The sequence below is a fragment of the Gallus gallus genome, chromosome Z, assembly GCF_016699485.2.
Source record: "Gallus gallus isolate bGalGal1 chromosome Z, bGalGal1.mat.broiler.GRCg7b, whole genome shotgun sequence".
Lineage (NCBI taxonomy): Eukaryota > Metazoa > Chordata > Aves > Galliformes > Phasianidae > Gallus > Gallus gallus.
Window position 1 is genome coordinate 23,162,764 of NC_052572.1, and position 20,934 is coordinate 23,183,697.

The 20,934-nt window shown below is 38.8% G+C and overlaps 1 protein-coding gene across 2 annotated transcripts in view; it reads left to right on the plus strand.

The window, feature by feature from the left end:
* The window catches only part of LHFPL2 (lipoma HMGIC fusion partner-like 2), a 125,863-nt gene that overhangs the window by 29,557 nt on the left and 75,372 nt on the right, over positions 1-20,934 (plus strand). The window contains exon 2 of one of the 2 annotated variants that reach the window (XM_040656320.1): positions 7,567-7,696. The exons of the other annotated variant lie outside the window; for it this stretch is intronic. Coding sequence (XP_040512254.1) covers positions 7,567-7,696 — 130 coding nt within the window. The remainder of the gene's footprint in view (positions 1-7,566; positions 7,697-20,934) is intronic. 2 annotated transcript variants of the gene reach the window in all.

Here is a 20,934-nt window from a genome sequence, read left to right on the forward strand (position 1 = left end):
TGAGCTACTGATTCAGTGACTGCAGGTATCTTTTTTCTTTGCCCACATCTGTCTGTGGCTGTTTGTGAGAAAAACATCTGTAGGAAGGGGTCTTTCTTTCTTCAGACCTTCATTTGAAGGTCCCCTCTATTTACCTGCTGGAGTAGAGGTGTTCACTGAGGTGCTTTGCTGCACCTTCCTGCGTGCACAGCAGGTGTGAGCTGGTAAGTGTGCTGGTACTTGTGATGAAAACTGTGGCTCTTCTGTCTGAGCAATTCCCATGATACAAGGTCAACTGGGGCTTGCAGTCTCTGCCACCTTGCCGTGTTCACTGTGAGGGATAGCAAATGAGCAGGCAGAGTGGCTGGGTACTTGGTGCGCCATGAGGGCTGCTGGTGGGATTGTGGTCCATTGCCTTGCATCTAGAAACCACAAATGGTGTGTGCAAGGGGCTGCAGTGGGAACTTTGGTTTGTTGTTTTTTTCCTTGTTTTACTTTTTAGGCATTTTACTATCTTTTCAGTTGTCTTCTGTAATGCAAAAGAAAGTAGCACTACAAGGGTATCCCTAATCCTGTCTGTACCTTTTAGGCTGGAGAACTGTTTTCTCTCGTTTTCTTTTTTACTTTTCTTCTTTTTTTTTTTTTTTAACAAAGCACTGAAGCTTTACCAAAGCACATTGGCAAAGGGAGTTTGCTGGTGGGCAGCAGGCTTCCATTTGAGTTCATGTGGATTTAAAATCAGTGTTTGTATGATGTGGTATGCTGGTGAACTAGTCTCTAGAAGAACGTCAGCAAGTGCTATACCGGCTTATGAAAAGTCCAGCAGGTAAATACCACATTAAACCTGTGAAACTAATGCCTTTTATGAGACTTCTAGGCAAAAGTATGTTGATATACTGATGACATTAACACATGCAAGGAAAGTACTCTTTTCAAGGATCCCAGCATTAAACATTTCCCCTAGGTGGAGATTTTACTCCAACCCTGCAGATAAATTGTGGCTTCACTTTTCCCAACACTATTAAACTATCTTGCTATGTCTAGAGATCTAGTACATCTCTGCTGGGAGAGTTTATTTGAATTTGAGAACTTTCCTAGGAAAAATGAATGTTTTTATGATTTATTAACATTTTTTATAGCTGTTTTACCCATTTGCTCTCCTCACTCAAAAATTCTTCATTTTAATATCAACAATATGTCCTTAGGAACTTTCTGTCCAGAGTGGTTGTACAACTTGACAGACAACTAGATCCTTATTCAAACGCTAGCTCAGCATTGTGCACTTACCTTTTCCAGTTTTGGTCCCCGGTGCATTGCAAATACTGTCAGTATATCTATTTTGTGGAGAAGCATAGGAGAGGCAGAAAAATGGAGAACGGACAGAAGAGGAGGATGTTGCCATATGCTGTGTGTCTGTGCCTGAAGACTCATTTTCTATTTAGCTTCCTGAAGGCCTAGGCACCATTCTATCTATGGACATTTACGTAAGGAAAAAATGGAAACCGTAATGATTCCCCAAACTTCATTTTCTTAAAGGGGTGTGTTTGCATAGACTCAGTTTAGTTACTTGTCTAAACAGCAAAAATGGACTTCTTTGAATTTGTTACTAGGTAGAACATAATCTGTTTGCAGAAAGGGAGATAAATTAAAGTATGCTTACTATAACCTACATTTTAGTAAATTACCTTTCAGTGGATGATCTAGTGTACCTGTAATGTGTTATGGAAAGCCACAGAGTACGAGGAAAGTGACCAACCATATCAACAGACTCAGAGGCAAGTGACAAGCAGGCATTCTGTTTTAATTTTCTTTTGTGACAGGCTTAACTTGTTTGGTGGGTTATCATGAGGAACTGGATTTGCTGTTACCTTTTGACTTTCCCAGCTGTATTCTGACTCCTATGTCTGTGCTGTCTGTGGCTTCAGGCAATTCCAGTCTTCAGCACAGATGAGAAAGCAAACAACTCCTGACATCCAAAACCAGATTAAAACAAAGCCTCTCTGAAAGAGTTTCGGCTTCATTTTCCCCTGCTCTGCTGTACTCTGTCTTGGATTAGGGATAATCTTTATTCAAGTTATACATGCTGTCCCCAACCAGCGGACTTTAAAAGACTAACAGTGAATGCATAATTAATTGTCCTGGCTAGTTAGGTGGGGTTGTACTACATGTTAAGGATGACAAAAGAAAATGAGTTTGCTTTGTAATTTCAAAAAGGGGGATGTTTTTATAAGCAGAACTTTATATCCGGTGCCTGGAAGTTCTTCAGAGATAATTGAGGGGGATGGATAAATTTTTGAAACAAATTCAAAGGTTACACAAAGCATGCTTTCTATCAGTAATTTGCATATAATTCTTTTCTGTCTTACTCTTTCTTGCTCCTTCCCCCTGCTTATTTTTTCCTGTGTTCTTGGACCTTCACCATTCTTTGTCCTTGTGGACTTGAAAAGAGGAAATGCAGTTGATGTCAATTTTGAACAAAAGCAGACAAGATTATTGCCTGTGAAATGATAATGTGCCAGCTTCTAGACTGTAGAATTATCTCGTGTGTGAGGTTCTTTTATTTAGTTTTGGGTTTACTTAATTCTAAATTGTGAAGTCATTTCAAGGCATACATTTTCATGGTGTCTCCCCAGGTACTAAACAGTCAAGCTTGTTTTAGAGGCATATTCTCAATGAGGCAAACTTTGCAGTAGGCTCATGACATGATCACTGTCCTGTTGTTCAAAAGGAGCCATCTGTTTACTTCTGAGAAGTGTGTGAACTGTGAAGGAGATGAGATGGCTTTTCACATTTGCTGTAATCAAAACTCAAGGAGACTGACTGCTGAGAGAAAAAGTAAATAAACCTGTTTTCCTGAAACAAAAAGTTTTTCAGGTGTCCTGATGAGATTACTGGTACTTTTTCCAAATGAATTACAGCTAATGCTTGGCCTTTTAATGAATAAATCAAGATGTTTACAGATAATTCATTTGCTATCTTGAGCTTTTTTTTTTTTTTTTGGACATTTACAGATATGCCATCTAATAAATCATTTTTAAAAAGTTGAAATTTAATTCTGAGCAGAGCAAAAGCGATGTGGTATGACATCTCTTAAGGAGATTTATGGAGAGGATTGTTGGATGCTGCCAAGCATAGCTCTAAAAAAATTTTGTGCCAGTACACACTCAGTCTTTGTCTGCCTTTGTAGATTGTCTACTTTTAAATAGACCCTAACAGCAGAAAAAAATTCAGATTAAAGAATAGTGTACTTTGTGCATTTGTGCTTTGAAATTGGATTTTTCCCAGAGCTCTGTAAAGATTGCAAGCGGTAAACTGACTGTGTTTTGGTTGCTATGAACAAATGAGGAATTTGAAAACGCAGAAACAAGAGAGGATAAATTGATCCTGGTGTTACACAGGAACATCTGTCTGGAGTTTCAAAGGCAGCTAGCTATCAGCTAAGGCAGATTTTCTGTCTGGCTGTGTAAGGACTGTGTGAGCTGTTGTGTCTATATCCAAGCTGCTATTGTTCTCCTGCTGTGAAATGACAGATGGATGTGTCTATTCTGAGAGATTTGTGACTTCTGGCTGACTTGTGCTTTCAGAATGCATGCATAATAGAGCTTGCTCTAGTCCTTCAAGAGGGAAGAAAAACACTAATAGTAAAAAAAACAACAAAAATGAATGAAACATATGGTGCCAGTCTGTATGGGAAATCATCAAAAGTATATTTGTTTTTTTTCCTTTTTGAAGACGTATAGGTTATTTTTCTGAAGGGGAGCTATTGGCGTTTGGTTTGTTTTTGTAAGGATGTAACATATCCACTTCATATGTATGTATATAGTTTCCTTTTGATTTAGGTAAAAACAAGTTCCAGTGCTATTCTAAATTATTCTGATAGCCAAACACTACTGAAAACCTGGATCCTAAATAAAAATAATAGTGAAAGAGGCTGGCTTTATTAACAGGGTGAAAAGGGAAAGTGCATATGTCAGAAGTACACATTGTATTTCTATTAATAAGTTTTCTAATGACATGAGTTTGCTGTACTTCATATATAGCATATACATGTTAATTGACTTAATGAATGCACTGCATGTGTATGAAAACACTGTCTGGCAAAGTCTTAGTAAAACATTCATCTATCTGTCAGCCCTGATAAGCGTGTTTTTTATCTTGAACTAAATGATCTTAGCATTAAAAAAGGGAAGGGGAATAACAGTGCTCTTGGAATATCTAGAGAAAAAGTACTTCTGGATTCACTGGGATCATTGCTACAGTGCGAAACTGGATGTTCATGCTTACACAGTTTGCAGTTTTTCAGTTAAAACACTGGAATTTTTTGCTTCTATAATGTTTCCTCTGTAAGTCTGTGAATTGCTAAGGCAGTCTATTGGTCAAGTATGCACCAGTGTAATTGTTTAAACTGAGAGCTATAAACCATCCTTCCAGAGTGAAGGATCTGTTTAAACAAAGTGTTTATTTAAGCCCTGTACAAACAAATACCTAATGAAGGGCTATGTATTGTAGGAAAGAAAAAACATGGAGTGGACTGTGGGTCAGCATGCTATCTTTCTAGGATGTGTTGTTGTTGTGTAAATGGTAGGTGTGTATTATTAATTGATTAGAAAGCTAGATTCTTAGTTGTATATTTGACTTCTCTTTTCTCATGATAGGCTTTAAACAGGTGTGTTACAGCTTGTCTCTGTGTTACTGTTAGTTCTGTACAGGATAGCTGAGAGATTTGTATGAGACAGTGGAAGCTCCCAAATAGAGGATCAGTCTGAGTCAGCAACTTGATACCCCTGTTGCTCTTCAGCTAGTAAGAGAACGTCAAATCAAATTCATTCATCTGCTGTGTTCTGTGGAAAATCATTTCTGCTAATACATATTTTCTCCAATTCAAAACAATATAGGAGTGCTAATATAGGTATTATAATCTTGGTCCTTTTCAGTGAAGCTTCATCTGAATCCAGTGAAGGGATTCCTGCCTACCTGAATTTATGTTTGCCGTAGATCCACATTCTTTATCATTTTTGTTTCTGAAATGTTATGGAAAAGGTGTGGTTGATTTCAGCCATTTCTTTCTTGAACAGTAAGGTATGGTTACTGCTATCTAAAATGAAAAACAAGAAGACATTCCAAGTTCTGAACTTAAATAATGAAACATGGACATTTGTCAGGTGTAGAGATGAGAAATGTGCTGATACAATCCTTTTTCATCTACGTATGTCATTGTGGCTCTCTCTAATATGCAGAACTCAACTGTGTTCTCAACCACTGGTTTTGGGTAAGTCTATCAACTGCTCCAGCACTCCATTGTCTGATGAAGACACATCACTATATTGATAGCATCCAGGAGATTTTGGGCCTTGTACTTGCTTGAGTCCTGTAGATGCGTTGAGCATGGCAAGCTGGAATTGTGCAGTAGCCGTGCATAGCTGCAGGTTTCAAGAACATAAAACTTAAAATATAAATATTTTACTGATGAATGAGTAGCAGTGAAGGGAATGACTCTACTGTTCTGTGTTTTGAGCTGCAGGTACATTTGAAGCTACAGTGCTTTTGTTAACCTTACTAGCACTGTTGGAGAATTGAAACAGAATGCATGAATGCCAGAAACTGTGTGTTCCATGAACAGAGAAAATACTTTCTGACTTTTTTTACTGTCTTGCTTTTCCTTCTCGTTAAGAACCTCCTTCTCTTTATTTTTTCTTCTCCTGTTATGGAGAGGGGGGGAAAAGAGATAAAGAGGCACCTTTTGATGTTTTCCTTATGTGCCTTGAAGACTAAACAGGTTAGTGTAACAAATATTTAAATTAGTGCGTTTATGGTAGGATAGTTACTGGCAACGCTGGCAGGCTACTTTATCTGGTTAGATCATAACACATTAGAGTAGTAAGCTCTTTTTTTTTGTGCTGAATCCAATGTTCAGCTGCGTTCTAGCTAACCTGACATTTCCATTTGCTTCAAGGTAGTTACAAAGAAAAAAAAGAAAGGAAAAAAAAGCTCCCAAAACAACCAAACACCTTTTTGCTATTCCTAGTGCTTTCTCTGTTTCCTGGCTGGCTGTCAGAATGTCTTTTATGTCTCCTGACCCTGACAGAGTGAGCTGCCTCACAGTCTCTTGGAGAATTTCCTAACTACAGGCCTTTTTAGACACGTTTTGGGAGAACTTGGCAGGAAAGAGACAGTCCTGACTGAAACTGAGAGCTAGCAGGGGATTTCCATTAGTACAATAGCCTCCCGCTGTAGCAATAAGGAGTGCCTCAGACCGGAATGATGGAGACACTGGCTTCCTGCTTTTTCCTAGCAGTATGGCTGAAGACGATACCCAAGTGGGCCCCTGACTCCTCAGATCTGGCCAGAGAGGTTTACTGAGTTGTTCAGAAGTGCATTGTTAAACATCTGTTTAAACAGTCTGTTTTATTGCCCTTCAGCATGCATCTTAAGGTAAGCAATAAGGCTAGCAGCTTAGGATATTTTTGTTCTCCTAATGTTATTTTATTTTTTTGAATACATTTGACCCATCAATTCCCTTCAGGCATGAAACTAGAGATTTTTTTTCTACTTAAATGACTAAGAATAACCCTTTAAGTGAAGTCTGGTTCTTCATTGTTCTCCTTCATTTTCCTCTCCATATATCTCAGTATACTATTCAAGACTCTGATTAACTTATCTTGTTTTATTTCCACAGACTTTTAGCTTTCTGAGCTCATATAGAACCCAGGAGTTACTAAGCCAAATTCCACATTATTTTTCTTGCCACAGATCCTTTAGTCTGAATCTTCAAAGAGTCATTGGAAGGGCAGGAGGAGACTCTAGAGGACTGGAGAAGGGCAAATACAGAACTGGACTCCCTACTTCTTTCTTTCTTTTTTTTTTTTTTTTTTTTTTTTTTTAAGTAATGGGGAAGATGAAGGGAATTATAAACCAGTCAGTAAAACCTTAAGAGGAAGAGAGTTGTAAGCTGCTCCATGAAACCTTAATCCCTGCATGATTTTTAAATTGTTGCTTTTTAAGCACCTCTGGGATAATAAAGTTGGTAAACTGCCAGTATAGATTTATCAAGAACAAACAGTGTCAGGCAATTTTAATTTCCTTTCTTGGCAGTGTTGCTAGCCTCGTAGATTAAAAGATTAGTAGATGGATGAGATATCTTGACTTCATAACTTCTTTCATGCAATGACTACATGTGCTATTCTTGATGCTATCTCACACATCATTCTTAGAAAATGGCTAAGGAACATTATATGGAATCATTACAAACTGAACACACAAGTGGTTGAGAAGACGTCTCCAATTGTAGTTAGAGATCTCCAACATCTAAGGGAATTTCAGATAGGTGCAATGTATCTTCTCTTTGGTGCTTTGTATTTTTATTAGTGACTTAGTTAGTAAAGTACAGAGAATAGATCTGTGAACAACAGCAAGCTGGAATGCTGCATTAGCCTGGTGAAAATTAACATGAATTCAAAATGGTGGCAACAAATGGTTTTCAAGCTGTGGTCTGCAGATGCAGTGAATACACAAATTGCTTATAAGGAGTAAAGAAAGGTAACTAACAAAAACAAGATCATTTTCAGTATGCTCAAATTCACTTTGCAGGATCCTGTGCCTCCACTGGAAAATGCACAGGTGTTCTCATGTGTAAAGTGTTGGCTGAAAAGCCATCGCTTCAACAGTTTGGAGAGAGAGCATCCAAAGGCTATCCAAGTCCAAGTTGAACTTATTCAAGGTGAGCACAAGTTGGTATGTTTTAAACAAATTTTGAAAGGAGAATGAAATGCTGAAGTAGTATAGCCAAAACAAAAAACAAAAAACAAAACAAACAAACAACCCTGAGGTTTATGATTGAACAGCAGCTTGAGATGCATGGACAGGGGATGCCACATGTAGAAAATGCAGTAGCTGTTATTTTCTGCTTAGCTCTGATGAGGTCTCAGACACGTTACTGTATACAGCTTAGGGTTACTAGCTTTCCTCTTTTTCTCTTTTTTTGATTTTAAAGGACAGAAACATATTGAACTGTGTCTTAAGAAAGCAGCTGTAATAAAGTGCTTTGAAAATATGACCTGTAAGAAAATTATGAAGGACATTTTGATCTCATGTGAAGAAAAATCAAGGGTTATGTGAGAAACATCTCAGGAAAAGTGAAAAGCTTGGTAGGAGGTACTACTTTTTTCTGTTCTCCCGTATGGGAGATAGTATGACTGGGTGAATAATAGGAAAATAAGAAGTGTCTTAGGTATGCAAGTTTCAGTGGCAACTGCCTGATATACTCTGTGGTTACGATGTAGTTTATCCCCCTGCATGTTCTCAACAACTTGTGTATGCAGTTAGTCATTGAATAGATGACTTAAAAACGTTGGGGAATAGACTTTGAAATTAGAGATTTCTAGAAACATGTGAGATGCAAAAAATTTACATGGAGCCATGTTTGCATTATCTCATAGTAGGAGTTGGATGAGATGGTCTTTCAAAGTCTTTTCTAGTTCCCGCTAGTTTCTATATAGGAGCAATTTAATTCAGGGGGAAAACAAACAAACAAACAAACAAACAAACAAACAAACAAAAAAACCAAGATTTAGCCTCACAGGAATTAGTGTTCATGTGGAAAATGTTACGTCAGAGAGCCATGAGGTTGTTTTTTCCTTCAGTGGACTTGCTTGTGACTAGGACCAAAAGAGTGTTATTCATCACGAGAGTAGAGCTACCTCTGTCTAAAGACAACAAAGACATCCTCAGCCACTTGGACCAATGTGTAAAGTCTGATTTTCCTCATCTCTTAATAACTACAGTAGTTCTGTGAAATTTTTTGTCCTTTTGATTTTGATTTTTGTTTACTATAAGAAACGTGTTCTCGTATGCCACCTAACTGGCAATCAGGAATCTGAGTTTCTGCAGACATCTAAGTTGCACTGGTTTTCCAGGCTGAAGCACAATGGCTGTTGAGCATAATAGTAAATAGAATATGGGCAGCAAATCCTGTCCCAAATAAACATATCTTTAACTTCATGACAAAAGCGCCGTTATGTGATTAAATCTTGGTTTAAAATCTTTCTGTAGAACAGATACCAGGGTTGATATCAGAGTTGTGAAAAATTTGCCTAATGCAAGAAGAATCGTGTCACTTAAATGAACAAAACAATAAAACTACACACATGCACACATATGAATCATCATAACTCCCAAAGAAAAAGAACACTCTATTCATTTATAGATCTCAACACAAATTTACATTATATGAAAGAAAAGTAATGTTTCCAACTCAGCTTTTGTCTTAAATCTTGAAGTAAGTGACTTATCCTACTCTACACTGGGTATGATCAATATACTGTACTGGGCTAGTCCTCAGGTGTGATCCACCTGTCCAGGCTTGATTTCCACTGAATTTGAAAAGCTTTCTAAAAGCACAACAGTATTTAACCACTTCACAGAAGGAAACCTCAGATTTTGAATGTGATTGTACCTAATTTGTTTTGCTGTTTGGGATCTGGCTGTGGACCATGGCTTGTTTCCCAGCAGTGAATAAAATCATAGATATGAGAGAGGTAGAATAATTTTTTTTCATTTGTAATTGTTGTTTCTCACAGTAATGACACACAGATCTGTCCAAATCTGTTGTCTTAGAGCAAATCATGTTGTTTTTAAAAATTGTGATTAATGCTGCTTGTGAGTGGGGAGGGGAATAACAATCTGTACATTTTGTGCCTGCCGGTTTGTCTGCCTCCATCTAGTATTTGGCATGTCTTCCAGTACTAGATGGGAGCAGAAGAATAGCCATGCTGTGGTCAGGCCAAGTGTCCGTTTAGCTCAATACTCTTTCCAAAGGCAGCCAATAAAGATTCATGGGGAGAAAAATGTAAGAAATGCATGAAGTATATATAGTGATTCTTTCCCATGGTTGAATCCCTTAATTAGTGGTTTGGGGACCTCCTTAGCTGAAGGTTGCACCCAAGCATTTATGTTTTAAATAAACAGTAGAGAATCTGTCATTCAAGCTTTTAGTTTTTTGTTTGCTTGTTTGTTTGTTTGTTTGTGTTCACTTATGCTCTGTGTCTAGGGTTTTGCTGCAGTGATTCTCTAACTTAGATACTACATACAGTGAAGAAAAAGCATTTCCTTGTTTCAGATTTAACACTTCATTGGCTGCCCTGTTGTTTTTGCTGTGAGAAATGTTCCTTGTTGATTTTTCTGTATATTAGTCATTTTGTCAGCCTCTGTGCTCTTTTTCTTGGTGATTTTTTTTTTTTTCTTTTCTGCTGAAGACTTCAAGTCTGTTTGGTCTTGAAAGGTTCAGCAGGTCTCCAATGAAGCGTTGATCTCACAACGCTGTGAAAGTATCACCACCCACTGTAGAAAAACACTGATTTTTTTTTACTTTTTCACCAGTAAAACTTGGTTAAGATCTCTTCAATAAATTGAGGTTCTGTGAAGTCCACTTAATGCCTGTGTGCAATTATTAGATGACCTCTATAAATTAATGAGAAGATAAAGTGTGGTTCAAGATAACTTCCACAAGTACAGTGTTGTTATATGCTGCATATAGTCATTAATGGTGAGTATTTTTTGTGGGATTTTTTTGGAAGATACTTCCACATTTTTGTTCCTAAAGCAAACCTGTAGCATGCCTGTAGTAGCTATTTTTTTTTTGGTTTCTCCTTTTATATTTATATAAAAAATTGAAAATACTGAGGGTAATCTTATCATAGCATCTTACTGTGTTTAAGAAACAATGATAAACAACTGTTGTGGCTGAGAAACAAGATGTTACATAAAATTTCAGTTATAAAGGAATTGAATTACTTCAGAATGTAGAATAATGCCTCGTTTTGTTTCAAAGAAAATAATCCAGCTATCTGATCATGAATTTCATCTGAATTGTGACCAAAATTTGTTGAGCCTGCAAGCAGATTCTCTCTAAGAAACCTGGCAGTCCAAGTGTACATCTTTCTTGCCCATTAGCTGACAATGTCTTTGGTTTCGTCATGTATTGGGTTTCACAAATCCGCTTTTGACTGTGCTGCACACTTTTTTGGCCCTTCACAGAGAAGTAAGGATAATTTGCCATATAGGAGTGGAAAGGACAATGTATTGTCTGGGTTTGTGGATGGTTTTCAATGCATGGTAATACTGTGCAGTGTGGGGAATTAAGTGAGCAGTGGGGAGAGCAAAGAGCTGGGTACAGCAGCTCTGCTGAGCATATCACAGAGTCATAGAGTGGCCTGGGTTGAAAAGGACCATCATGATCATCTAGTTTCAACCCCCCTGCAGTTGCAAACCACTAGACCAGGCTGTCCAGAGCCACGTTCAGCCTGGCCTTGAATGGCATTCACAACCTCCTTGGGCAACCTGTTCCAGTGTGTCACCACCCTCTGTGTGGAAAAACTTCCTCCTAATATCTAACCTAAACCTCCCCTTAGTTTAAAACCATTCCCCCTTGTCCTATCACTATCCACCCTAGTAAACAGTCTTTCCTTCTCCTGTTTATATGCTCCTTTCAAATACTGGAAGGCCACAATGAGGTCTCCCCAGAGCCTTCTCTTCTTCCTTCCAAGCTAAACGAGCCCAGTTCCCTCAATCTTTCCTCATAGGACAGGTCCTCCAGCCCTCCTCTGGACCTGCTCCAAGAGTTCCACGTCCATCCTATACTGGAGGCCCCAGGCCTGCACACAGTACTCCAGATGGGGCCTCCCAAGAGCTGAGTAAAGGGGAACAATCACCTCCCTTTCCCTGCTGGCCACCCCTTTTTTAATGCAGCCCAGGACACAGTTGGCCTTCCATGCTGCAAATGCACACCGCAAGAGTTGGATGGATGGATGTGGAGGTTCAACGGTGAGGCTAGTGGGACTGGGTCTGTGTGGCATGCCAAGTGAAAACATCCCAGTCCTGTTAAGTTGCTCATTTCTATATTAGGAGAAAACTGCATTATCTAGTGATTGCAGGGAATAATGAGTGTGTTTCACACGGATGGAAAGAGGACTCTAAAACATGTTGTCAGAAGTCTTGATAAACGGCAAAGCACAAATATGACAAGAATAAGAATCATTAGTAGCAGAGCTCATGGAGTTACTTTAATTAGTTTTCCATAGTTGAGGAACTCTTTGCCATATAAGGATTTATTTCAGATGCAAGTTTTCCATTAGCAGCCAAACACACTATAAATTTCAATTAAAATTTGGGCTTCACTCCTCCAAAAGCTGACAAAATGTGACTCTTTTTGTTTGATTTCCTTACACACTGTATCAGGAACATCAGAAACGATAAAGTTTGCTTGGATGATTGGGCTGTTCTTGCTACTTGCTATCCTGTATGAAGAATACTACACATGTACCGTTTACATCTCTACAGCATAAGTTGCAAGTTTGCACTAGACCATGCTGTTCTCTTCTAGATATTATTTGGAGCTGCATGCCATGCAGAATTTTAAAAAGGGGACAGGCAACACTCCATGGGGAGTGGAATAAAGACTAGGCCAGCAGGTGAAAGGAACGGTCAGTATCTGTGAAATACTGAGCTTGAAATTCAGGGGAAATATTTGATGGGTGTTTCCTCTGCATGTTACAGAAGCTGAAAACAGGTTACAAGTTTTGGCAAGTAGACTTATGACCACTGGGTTAGAAAGCATTAACGATGACTTAAAACATGGCTTTCAAAACAGTGCAAGTGATTGAACTTGTAGTATTAACTAATAACTTGCCATGTTTGACTGTTACAATCCCTTTGTGCTTTTCTGCTGTAAATTGTAAAATGTCCCTTTTCCTTACAATCTGAGAATTCTGACTGGCAAGGTTTATAAGCCCAGTAGATCAAATTTAGATTAGCATTAAAACCGTAATTAAATATTTTTAGTGCTTGAAAATTGAATTGTTCAGTAGCAGTCAGTAATAGCTTGAAGTTACGCTGCTGACACCAACAGGAGCAATTGAATTAAGCCAGCGCTTAGCACTTTTAATAGTTTTACTTTGAATGCATAGTAGCTTCGTTGTTAGCATGACTTTTTTTTCCTTTTGTAGCCATATGAGTTCTTGTTATAATTTTATATTTTCTTTGCTGTCATAAAATATCAGTCAAAGAACAGTGGCTTGGGTGTGGGGCTTTCATTGTTTCTAGGCATTGTTCCAAAGTACACAGCTGAAGTGCTTTATAGGTCTTGTTTAGAGCAGGGATTTTAATGCACAGATCACCACTGAGTGCTTTTGATACAATCTTACAAACGCTTGCTTCTTGATCTTTGTTTCCAGCTCAACTTGACATTTTCGTGGTGGAGTATGGTAGTTAAAGATGTGTGACCGTACTGCACGCTGTAGTTTAAAGAGGAAGAGGGAACTTGCTCAGCTTCTTCTGTGCATGTGATACTTTTGGAGAAGTTAATTGTATTGGAAGACTCAGGAGGTTGTCTTTCTGCAAGGAATGTGAAGCTCAGAGCTTCAGCCGGGCTATCTGTGTGCCCATGACTGAAGTTTATGATGCATGGTAGATGCCTTCAGGCAGAGAGTGAGCAGCCAGCTTTTCATTAATTTGTAACAGAGAGACTGGTGGGAATGTTGTTCCATGCGGTGGAGAGCCCGTAGTGAATTCCTTCAGCATAAGAAAGCTAAAAATAATTCTCTAGAAAATGTAGGCTTTAGCCAGACTCTTTGTTTTCTGAACATGAATAGAGGATCCTGATGAAAGTAAGAAGAGCCAGGAGTACCTTCTCCCTTTTCATGGTGATCTTGGAACAATTAAGCTGTTGAATATATTTTAGAAAAGATTTTAAATCGGTCGGTAATGCTTATACATGTAATATGCCTGGAATGATTTGGAGACTTTCTGTGTGCAATTTATAGATTCTCTAAGAAAACTCGTGCTGTCTGTAAGCTCTGCATGCTCCTGTAACTGCATTCCCACATGAGGATGCTGCGAGGGGGCTGGGGTGGCTGATCCAACCCATCTGTTGGAATGGATGGGCTGCTGCATCCTGCAGCTCCCAAAAGCAGAGCTGAGGAAGAAGATAATAAAAGCCAGTTTTCCTCTGCTGCTCTGTGAAAGGGAAAAGTTTCAAGAAATTTTAATTTCCACAGGAAAGGGAACAAAGATAAGAGACCTTGGCACAGTCCTTTGAAAACAAGGGAGATACGGATACCCGCCAGCATGGGGAGAGAACACCAAAAGCAGAGAGCGAAGTTGTAAAATGCTGTATGAGGCTGTGCATGTGTGTTTCAGCAGCAGCATGTCCCTGAGGAGTAAACTGTAAGAGCTGAGGTTGAGAAGAAACCTGTTTCTCTTCAGTGTTAGCCACTTACTGCAGGTTGGTAAGGATGCCCACACTGGAGACATTTCCTGCAGATAAATGACCACTCTCTCACTGTCTCTCTTTGTTCTGTTTGTTTTTTTTTTACCTTTCCCCAATGGAAAATGGGGGAATGGAAATGGAAAATTTCCCCCCAAAGGAAAGGAAAGAAAAAAAAAAAAAGAAAAAAGCAAGGAAAACCCCCAAGCCTGGAATTATTGTAGTGCTGAGGTATCTCTTGTTGCCTGCTCGACACATAAATTGTTGCTCTTCATGGCCAAGCAGTCCAACCATGTGCTTTTCTGTCCTCGCTGTGAGGTGGCTCAGATTGTCCCTCCTCTTCTGTTTGGAAGTGCCAGGGCTGTTAGGTCACCGGCACAGGGCAACCCAACGTGGTACCCCAGGAGTCACAGCACCATGCTGCAGGGAATGCAGCCTTCTGTGCAGTATGGAATAGGATCCAGCCATGGCACTGAGCTCTCAGTGCTCTGGGAGAAGAGCGTCGAGATCTCATCACTACTCTGGAGACTCTTCTTTTGGCCTTAAACAGAAGATTAGAGATCGCCTCAGTGGCTGACTGGGATTGGTTTCAATGGATGTGGTATTGCTTGTGCATTTATGAGTTGGGGAAGGAAGAAAATGAAAATAGTTGGTGTTAGTTTAAACAGCACAAACCATAAAATGAGCACATATCAGAATGTTCAGGCAGATAGGCTTTCTGGATGTACAAATCTGTGAATAAAGCTCCTGTCACTCATTTGGATGACTGAATTGGGTAGGTTTTTTTTTGTAATACTCAGAAATAAGAAAGGTGCATTTATCAAATGGAAAGCCTATTAACATTGTGTTGAACCAGGAAAATGTAGAGCTGCCCTTTTGTCTGAATACAGGAATGTATTTGTTTTGTAAAATGAGTTAGGATAGTTGAACGTAAAAGCTGTTTGGGGCAATGTAAACATATTACTTACCCAAAACACTTAAGCAAAGGAAGTGTGCCCTTCATGCTTTCTGTTAGGAATTAATGTTTTGCTTTAAGTGCTAGTAATTTACACAACTTATAAAAAGTAATGTAAATTCTGAGAGACAAAATATATTGTTTTTCATTCCTCTTCTAAGGATTGGACAATCTCTTTGCCATGCATAGCTGTGTTAAGAAAGAGAGCTGTATTCAGTAATGTTCTTAAGTACTATAAGGAATTTCATGCTTTCTTGCATCGGGGCAAAGGCCTTAAGTATCTGTTGTATTATGATTTATGTTAATGCTGACTTTAAAGTCAAATTTGATAGCTCCATAAATATGAAATTGAAAGTTGCCGTGGAAGTTTATTGTTTGCTTTGTTCTGTTTCTGTTGTGTAGAAATATTGGAAGTGAATTCTGGCCAAATTGTTGGCTTCACAGCTTTCCTGCACAGGTCTCAAAGGTTTTCTATTTTTCTGCTGACATCATAAAGCATAATTATCTTTTTCTGTTGAGTTTTATAACAAAGGCTTTTGTTTTAGTATGTAGATGAAAGCATTGTTTGTTTTATATAGACATTAACAATACTGGGAATTAGAGAAGGATGATTGTTCCTTAATATCTTGAGTAATATCATGAGTAATCATAACATCTATCTCTAGTTGTTTGGTTTTTTTTTCTTAGTACTTTAGTTTTTCACAGCACAGCACTTCCACTTCAGATCACCTGTGTTACCAATGGAAGAAATATCAATCCAAAGTTCATGTTTAAAAGAAGTTTGGAACAAGGTTGTTCTTCCATGCGGGCAGAATGATGACAGATGTATCACCAGCAGCCTAGCTAGTTTCCCTGAGATGGCTGCTGAGAAGCATTTTGGCTTTAGTCCTTGTCCTGTCTGTGCCGGATTGAGTGTGAAGACCCAGAGTGGCATTCAGTTTGAATGTGTTCTGTGATTATAGGGGATGCACTTGAAGCAGTGCAATTCATTTTTTCACTTCTTAGCAGTCAGTTGTATGAATATGTAGATCTTTAAACAAAACTTTGAAATGTTCTCAGTAGGCAAGACTTTGCTCTTCAAACTTCGAGAACCTGGTGGTGAAATCTTTGGTGAAGCCTGGGATCAAAAAAAGTCAGACACACAGTAGTAGGGTTCTTGAATGTTAATCATTTAATTTTTCAGTAGTAGATAGTAAGTTTAACTAAGTTAAAGCTTTAAAGGAACTAAAAACAATTCACTACTAAGAGTTCTGCTACTGCAAAACTAGGATAGACATCAAAGCTATAAAGACTAATTTTAATGATGAAGATGCTTTTTGTATTCAACTTTCTTGTTCAACAGCAGCAGCTACCTCTCAATTTCATTCTTGCTAGCTGGAAGCTGTTATGTTAGTTGTGAAGCTTTGAGAGCCAAGCTTGGTATTGATGTGTGCTGCTATCCTAAACTATCTGTCTTGAGGTTGGCAGCAAGTACTTGGAAACTGAATGGATAATTTTAATGAGCGTTTATCCTTTCAAATAAGCCTGGAAAAAGTACTGAGTCTCGATTTCCCCTTAAAAAAAAAGAAAAAGAAAGAAAAAAGAAAAAAAAAAAAGAATAAGAGCTTGTCAAGAGTTAAATGTGAGGTCTCAAAACACAAATGTAGGGTGGGAATGTTCAGAATCACAAATCTGTGTGTTCTCTACCCAGAAGCAGGTTTTCCTTCGTGTGTGGATGTCAAGAGCCAGATGTTTATTTCCTGAGGGTCTGGACTCAACTGCTGCTGGGGGAGTTCAGGCTTCTAGCCCAAAGAAGGGAATCTGTGCTGCAGAAACCACACACAGCTCCTGCCCTACTGGAGAAGTCAGTGCCCAGATGAGGAGTTTGCATTTCTAAGTCCGTCCATCTTCCTGAGACTCTTCCAGCTATCATTGTCCTGGCCAAGACCACACAGAAAGCGTTTTTCATTGGTCCTTTACAAGACTGTTTTTGCAGATAGGATTTATCTTTCTGTGCAGCAGTGTGGCTGTGTCTGGTTAGTCAGTACTGGTTGCCTCTAATTTGGTGGGAAAAGCAGCCATGTCCACATCTATAGCCATGAGCAAGTGCCTCTAGGAAGAGGGCAGTGGTACTGCCTTATAATGTGTATTTCATCTGGATATGTTTGAAAAATGAGGGGAAAAAGGTGAAGAAAACATTAGTTATGAGTACAGATTCTGAATGTATTTGTATGACATTTTAGTACATAGGAGTTAAAAGCTACCCACTTTGTTACAGGATGCAGTAAAGGTGGGCTGCAGAAGTTCACGTGAGTGTTGTGTTGGCCCTGCATGCAGCAGGGGGTTTGGAGCTTGATGACCCTTGAGGTACCTTCCAACCCATGCTATTCTGTCATTCTATCTCAAAGGAAGGTACTAGAAGCATTGAGTCACTACCTGCGAAGTAAGGGCAAATGTGTCTCATCTATCTGAAACAGTGGGACTCTGGCAGCTTACATGGAATAAACATTGTAGATAGATTCCACCATACATCAAAAATATGGATTAGTTTTCCAGGAATGTAATGGAAAAGCTGACTTCAAACCAGTTTATTGACAATGCTGTGACATGGTGAATGATGATGCACCAGCATGCGGTGTTCAAATGTTTGGTTATTCAGACCTTCCCTTCACCTTAAGTATTACAACACACATCTGTTCAGGTTAGGTTCTGGAAACTGGAGTCTGCATTCAAGGCTAGGCACAACAGTGTTTAAACTTTGACTTGATTAGAGTCTGAGCTGCTTTCGAACAAAGTGAGAGTCAAAATGCTAAAACAGTAGGCTCTGTTCAACAGATTGTGGAGTCTCTGCAGCACAGCTAACTGTGACTTAGAGACTCATCTTTTCACGTTATCTGACTCTGTATGAGGTAAGGATGTGTTCTTTCAATGGTATCTCGCCTCTCAGTCCATAGGGACAGTTTGTTACCACCCAGCTGATGTGATGACTGTGGAGGAGCTCAGTAGTCCCTGCAGCAAGCTGGTGGCAGTGCCATGTGTCTCCTGAGGGCTGTTTCTGCCAGGTGGTCTGTTGTAGCCATGTGTTCATTGGGTATACTTGGTAAATAAATGCAAAATAAAAATTGAAGTTAATAGTTTTACTATGGGGCAACTAAACTGAACATGCACAGAAAAAAAAGGTGAAGTTATAACACCTTCTTGAAATGTGGAAATACTTCGAATGGCACATGTGGTTCATAGCGCAGTTTTGTTTGTATTGGAAATTCCAAAACGGTGGCTAATTAGGTAAAAGCAAACTGTTTAGATTGTAGGAGTAATAAAAACTTGTAGATACAGAGGCTTTTTGAAGTATTTTTGAACTTGAGAACACACTTCATGGAAGTACGGTAACTTGTAATCTGGTACAAGAGGTTAATTCACAGCATCCCTCAGTGGCTGAGTCCAGAAGGAACCTCTGGAGGTCACCTGCTCCAAAGCCCTACTTGAGCAGGGACACTAGGGCATGTTGCCCAGTTCACATTCACACCTGAGAGCAATGCTACAAGTGCTTGAAATGACAAAAATTAAGAGTATCTAATACCGATAAGGTTCTTCTTTGTGCAGTTAGATTTTTAGTTAATCATTAGAAATGGTTCCTTAGTATACTTACGAGTATATTCTCCCTGTCAATGCTGTTAGCATGAGAGGTATTTTTAACAACTCAGAAGACAGCTACTTGAAGCATAGTGACTGAGCTGTTAAAAACATCCTGTGGAGGACTGGATGATCTTTAGAGTCCCTTCCAACCCCTACAATTCTGTGACTGTGTGACTTGTCATACATGGAAACTGGAATGCTGTACCCATATATACAATACTGAATGTGCTTTGCTGCCTGGTCTTTGTTTCCAGGAAGCTGGAGAAAGCTGCAGAAGCTTTAGTGTGTATTCTAGAGTGCTGGCGTTCTTCCTGAGCATTCAGTGATCATATAGTATCTATCTTGTCTATGACTGTCTCTCATCGCATTTGGCTGATGTGTTGATGGATGACATTTCAAGTTTCAAAAAAACTGAAGATGCCATTTTACATGAGCAGGCAATTAAAAAAGGAAAAGAGTATTAATCACAAAACACTATTCTCAAATAGCTAAATGCAGAACAACTAGCTGTGCCGATACCTAAACTGGGTGGGATAATAAAAGTAGAAGAGTGGATGAGCATTCTTCTGACACAAACATGCAAATGTGATAGGATAGGATTTCCTTTTGTCTTAAGTATCTATCTCAGCTTTTAGTTAGAAAAGGGGGGATCTGTTCAGCTCTGCACATGGACACTCCTTTGAAACTTCTGAAACTTCTTTTGGTTTTGCCATGTTGTCTGGGATGTTGATGCGGAGCAAGATTTAGTTCCAAGCTGCTTTCCTCTTTTAAAGTGAAAAACAGTCTCTTCATGCCTCTTAGTTCTTGTTTTGTTTTACTTCCACCTTAATTTTCTGGTGTTGCTTTCTGTTCTTCCCTACTTTCTTTCTTCATAGAGGGCATTAAATAGGTGCTCTGATCTTTTTAGGAAGGCATGAAGAGACTCAGTTGAGATTTCCTTTCTGCCTCATTATATTAAAATCAATTTGCTGGTTGCATGTTACAGTGTTCTTCCTCCCTCCCCCACTGCTGGAAATGAGTGGATTCATCTAGCTTCAAATCGCTGCACAGAAACACTTTGCTTTAATTCAAAAAAGTTAGTGCAAGTCTGTGAATCATTTTATGAAAATACTGCATAGAGTTTCAGGTTTCAAGTCCCTGCTGATGCATTAAATTCTTCATGGTATTGGCAGGGGAAAAGCAGGGAACCTTTCTTTTGCTGGATAAATAGGAGAAGTGTCAACTCCAGATGCCTTGAGAGACTCCAGACGGGCTTTAAGTACAATTACAGAGGGACAAAGTGGATGGGACCCATGGGGCTGCTACATGTATTGAATTGTGTTTAGCCTTTTGGTCACCCCCACAGGAAAAGTCAGTCCTGTATGAGTCTTTGAAGTTTATAAGTTTGAAATTTTGGGGTACAAGTATGTGGGTGTAGTGTTTTTTGAATATGTATGTGTAAGTGCATATGAATGCTGTAGTTTTTAGGAAGTGCTACTGGCAGAAGATACTCAAACTAAAAAAAAAAGTTTGTCTTCCACTGCATATATTGCATGGAAAGAAAGTTGGGAGAACTTTGGTGCTGTTCTGGCATTGCTAGTATTGAAGGTGTGGGAGGAAATTTTGTTTGTTCACACTATCTTTCTCTGCAACCTTAAATCAAACGAAACAATATGACTCAGTCACTATTATTTACACCGTATACAGTAGAGTTGGGCTGATACATCAATGGCTGTTCATGGGTACAATAATCATGCCTGCATAACCTGTCAACTTTTGGTATATCAATAAGGGCATATGTAGTATTTTAATCCTTGATAAAGCAATACTGCTTATCCTTTCAGTATTTCAATGACTTTAAAACAGATTTGATAGTAATATTTCCTCCAAAGCACAGTGCTGCTTTATCACATGCTCTGCATCTTTATGGTATTCTTTAAGATTTATAATGAAATTGAAAATATATAATTATCACCTGCAGCATGTTCCTTGTATATCTTCAGACTTATGGTGTGGGTTATCCTACACATTTTAAGTTAAAGTTCTATTTAATTAATGTCAGATAATTTTGCTTAGTAGAATTTTAAAAAAACCCCAAAACAAAGAAAAAAACTCAGTAGTTTATTTTGCTGTAGAAAACAGACCTTCT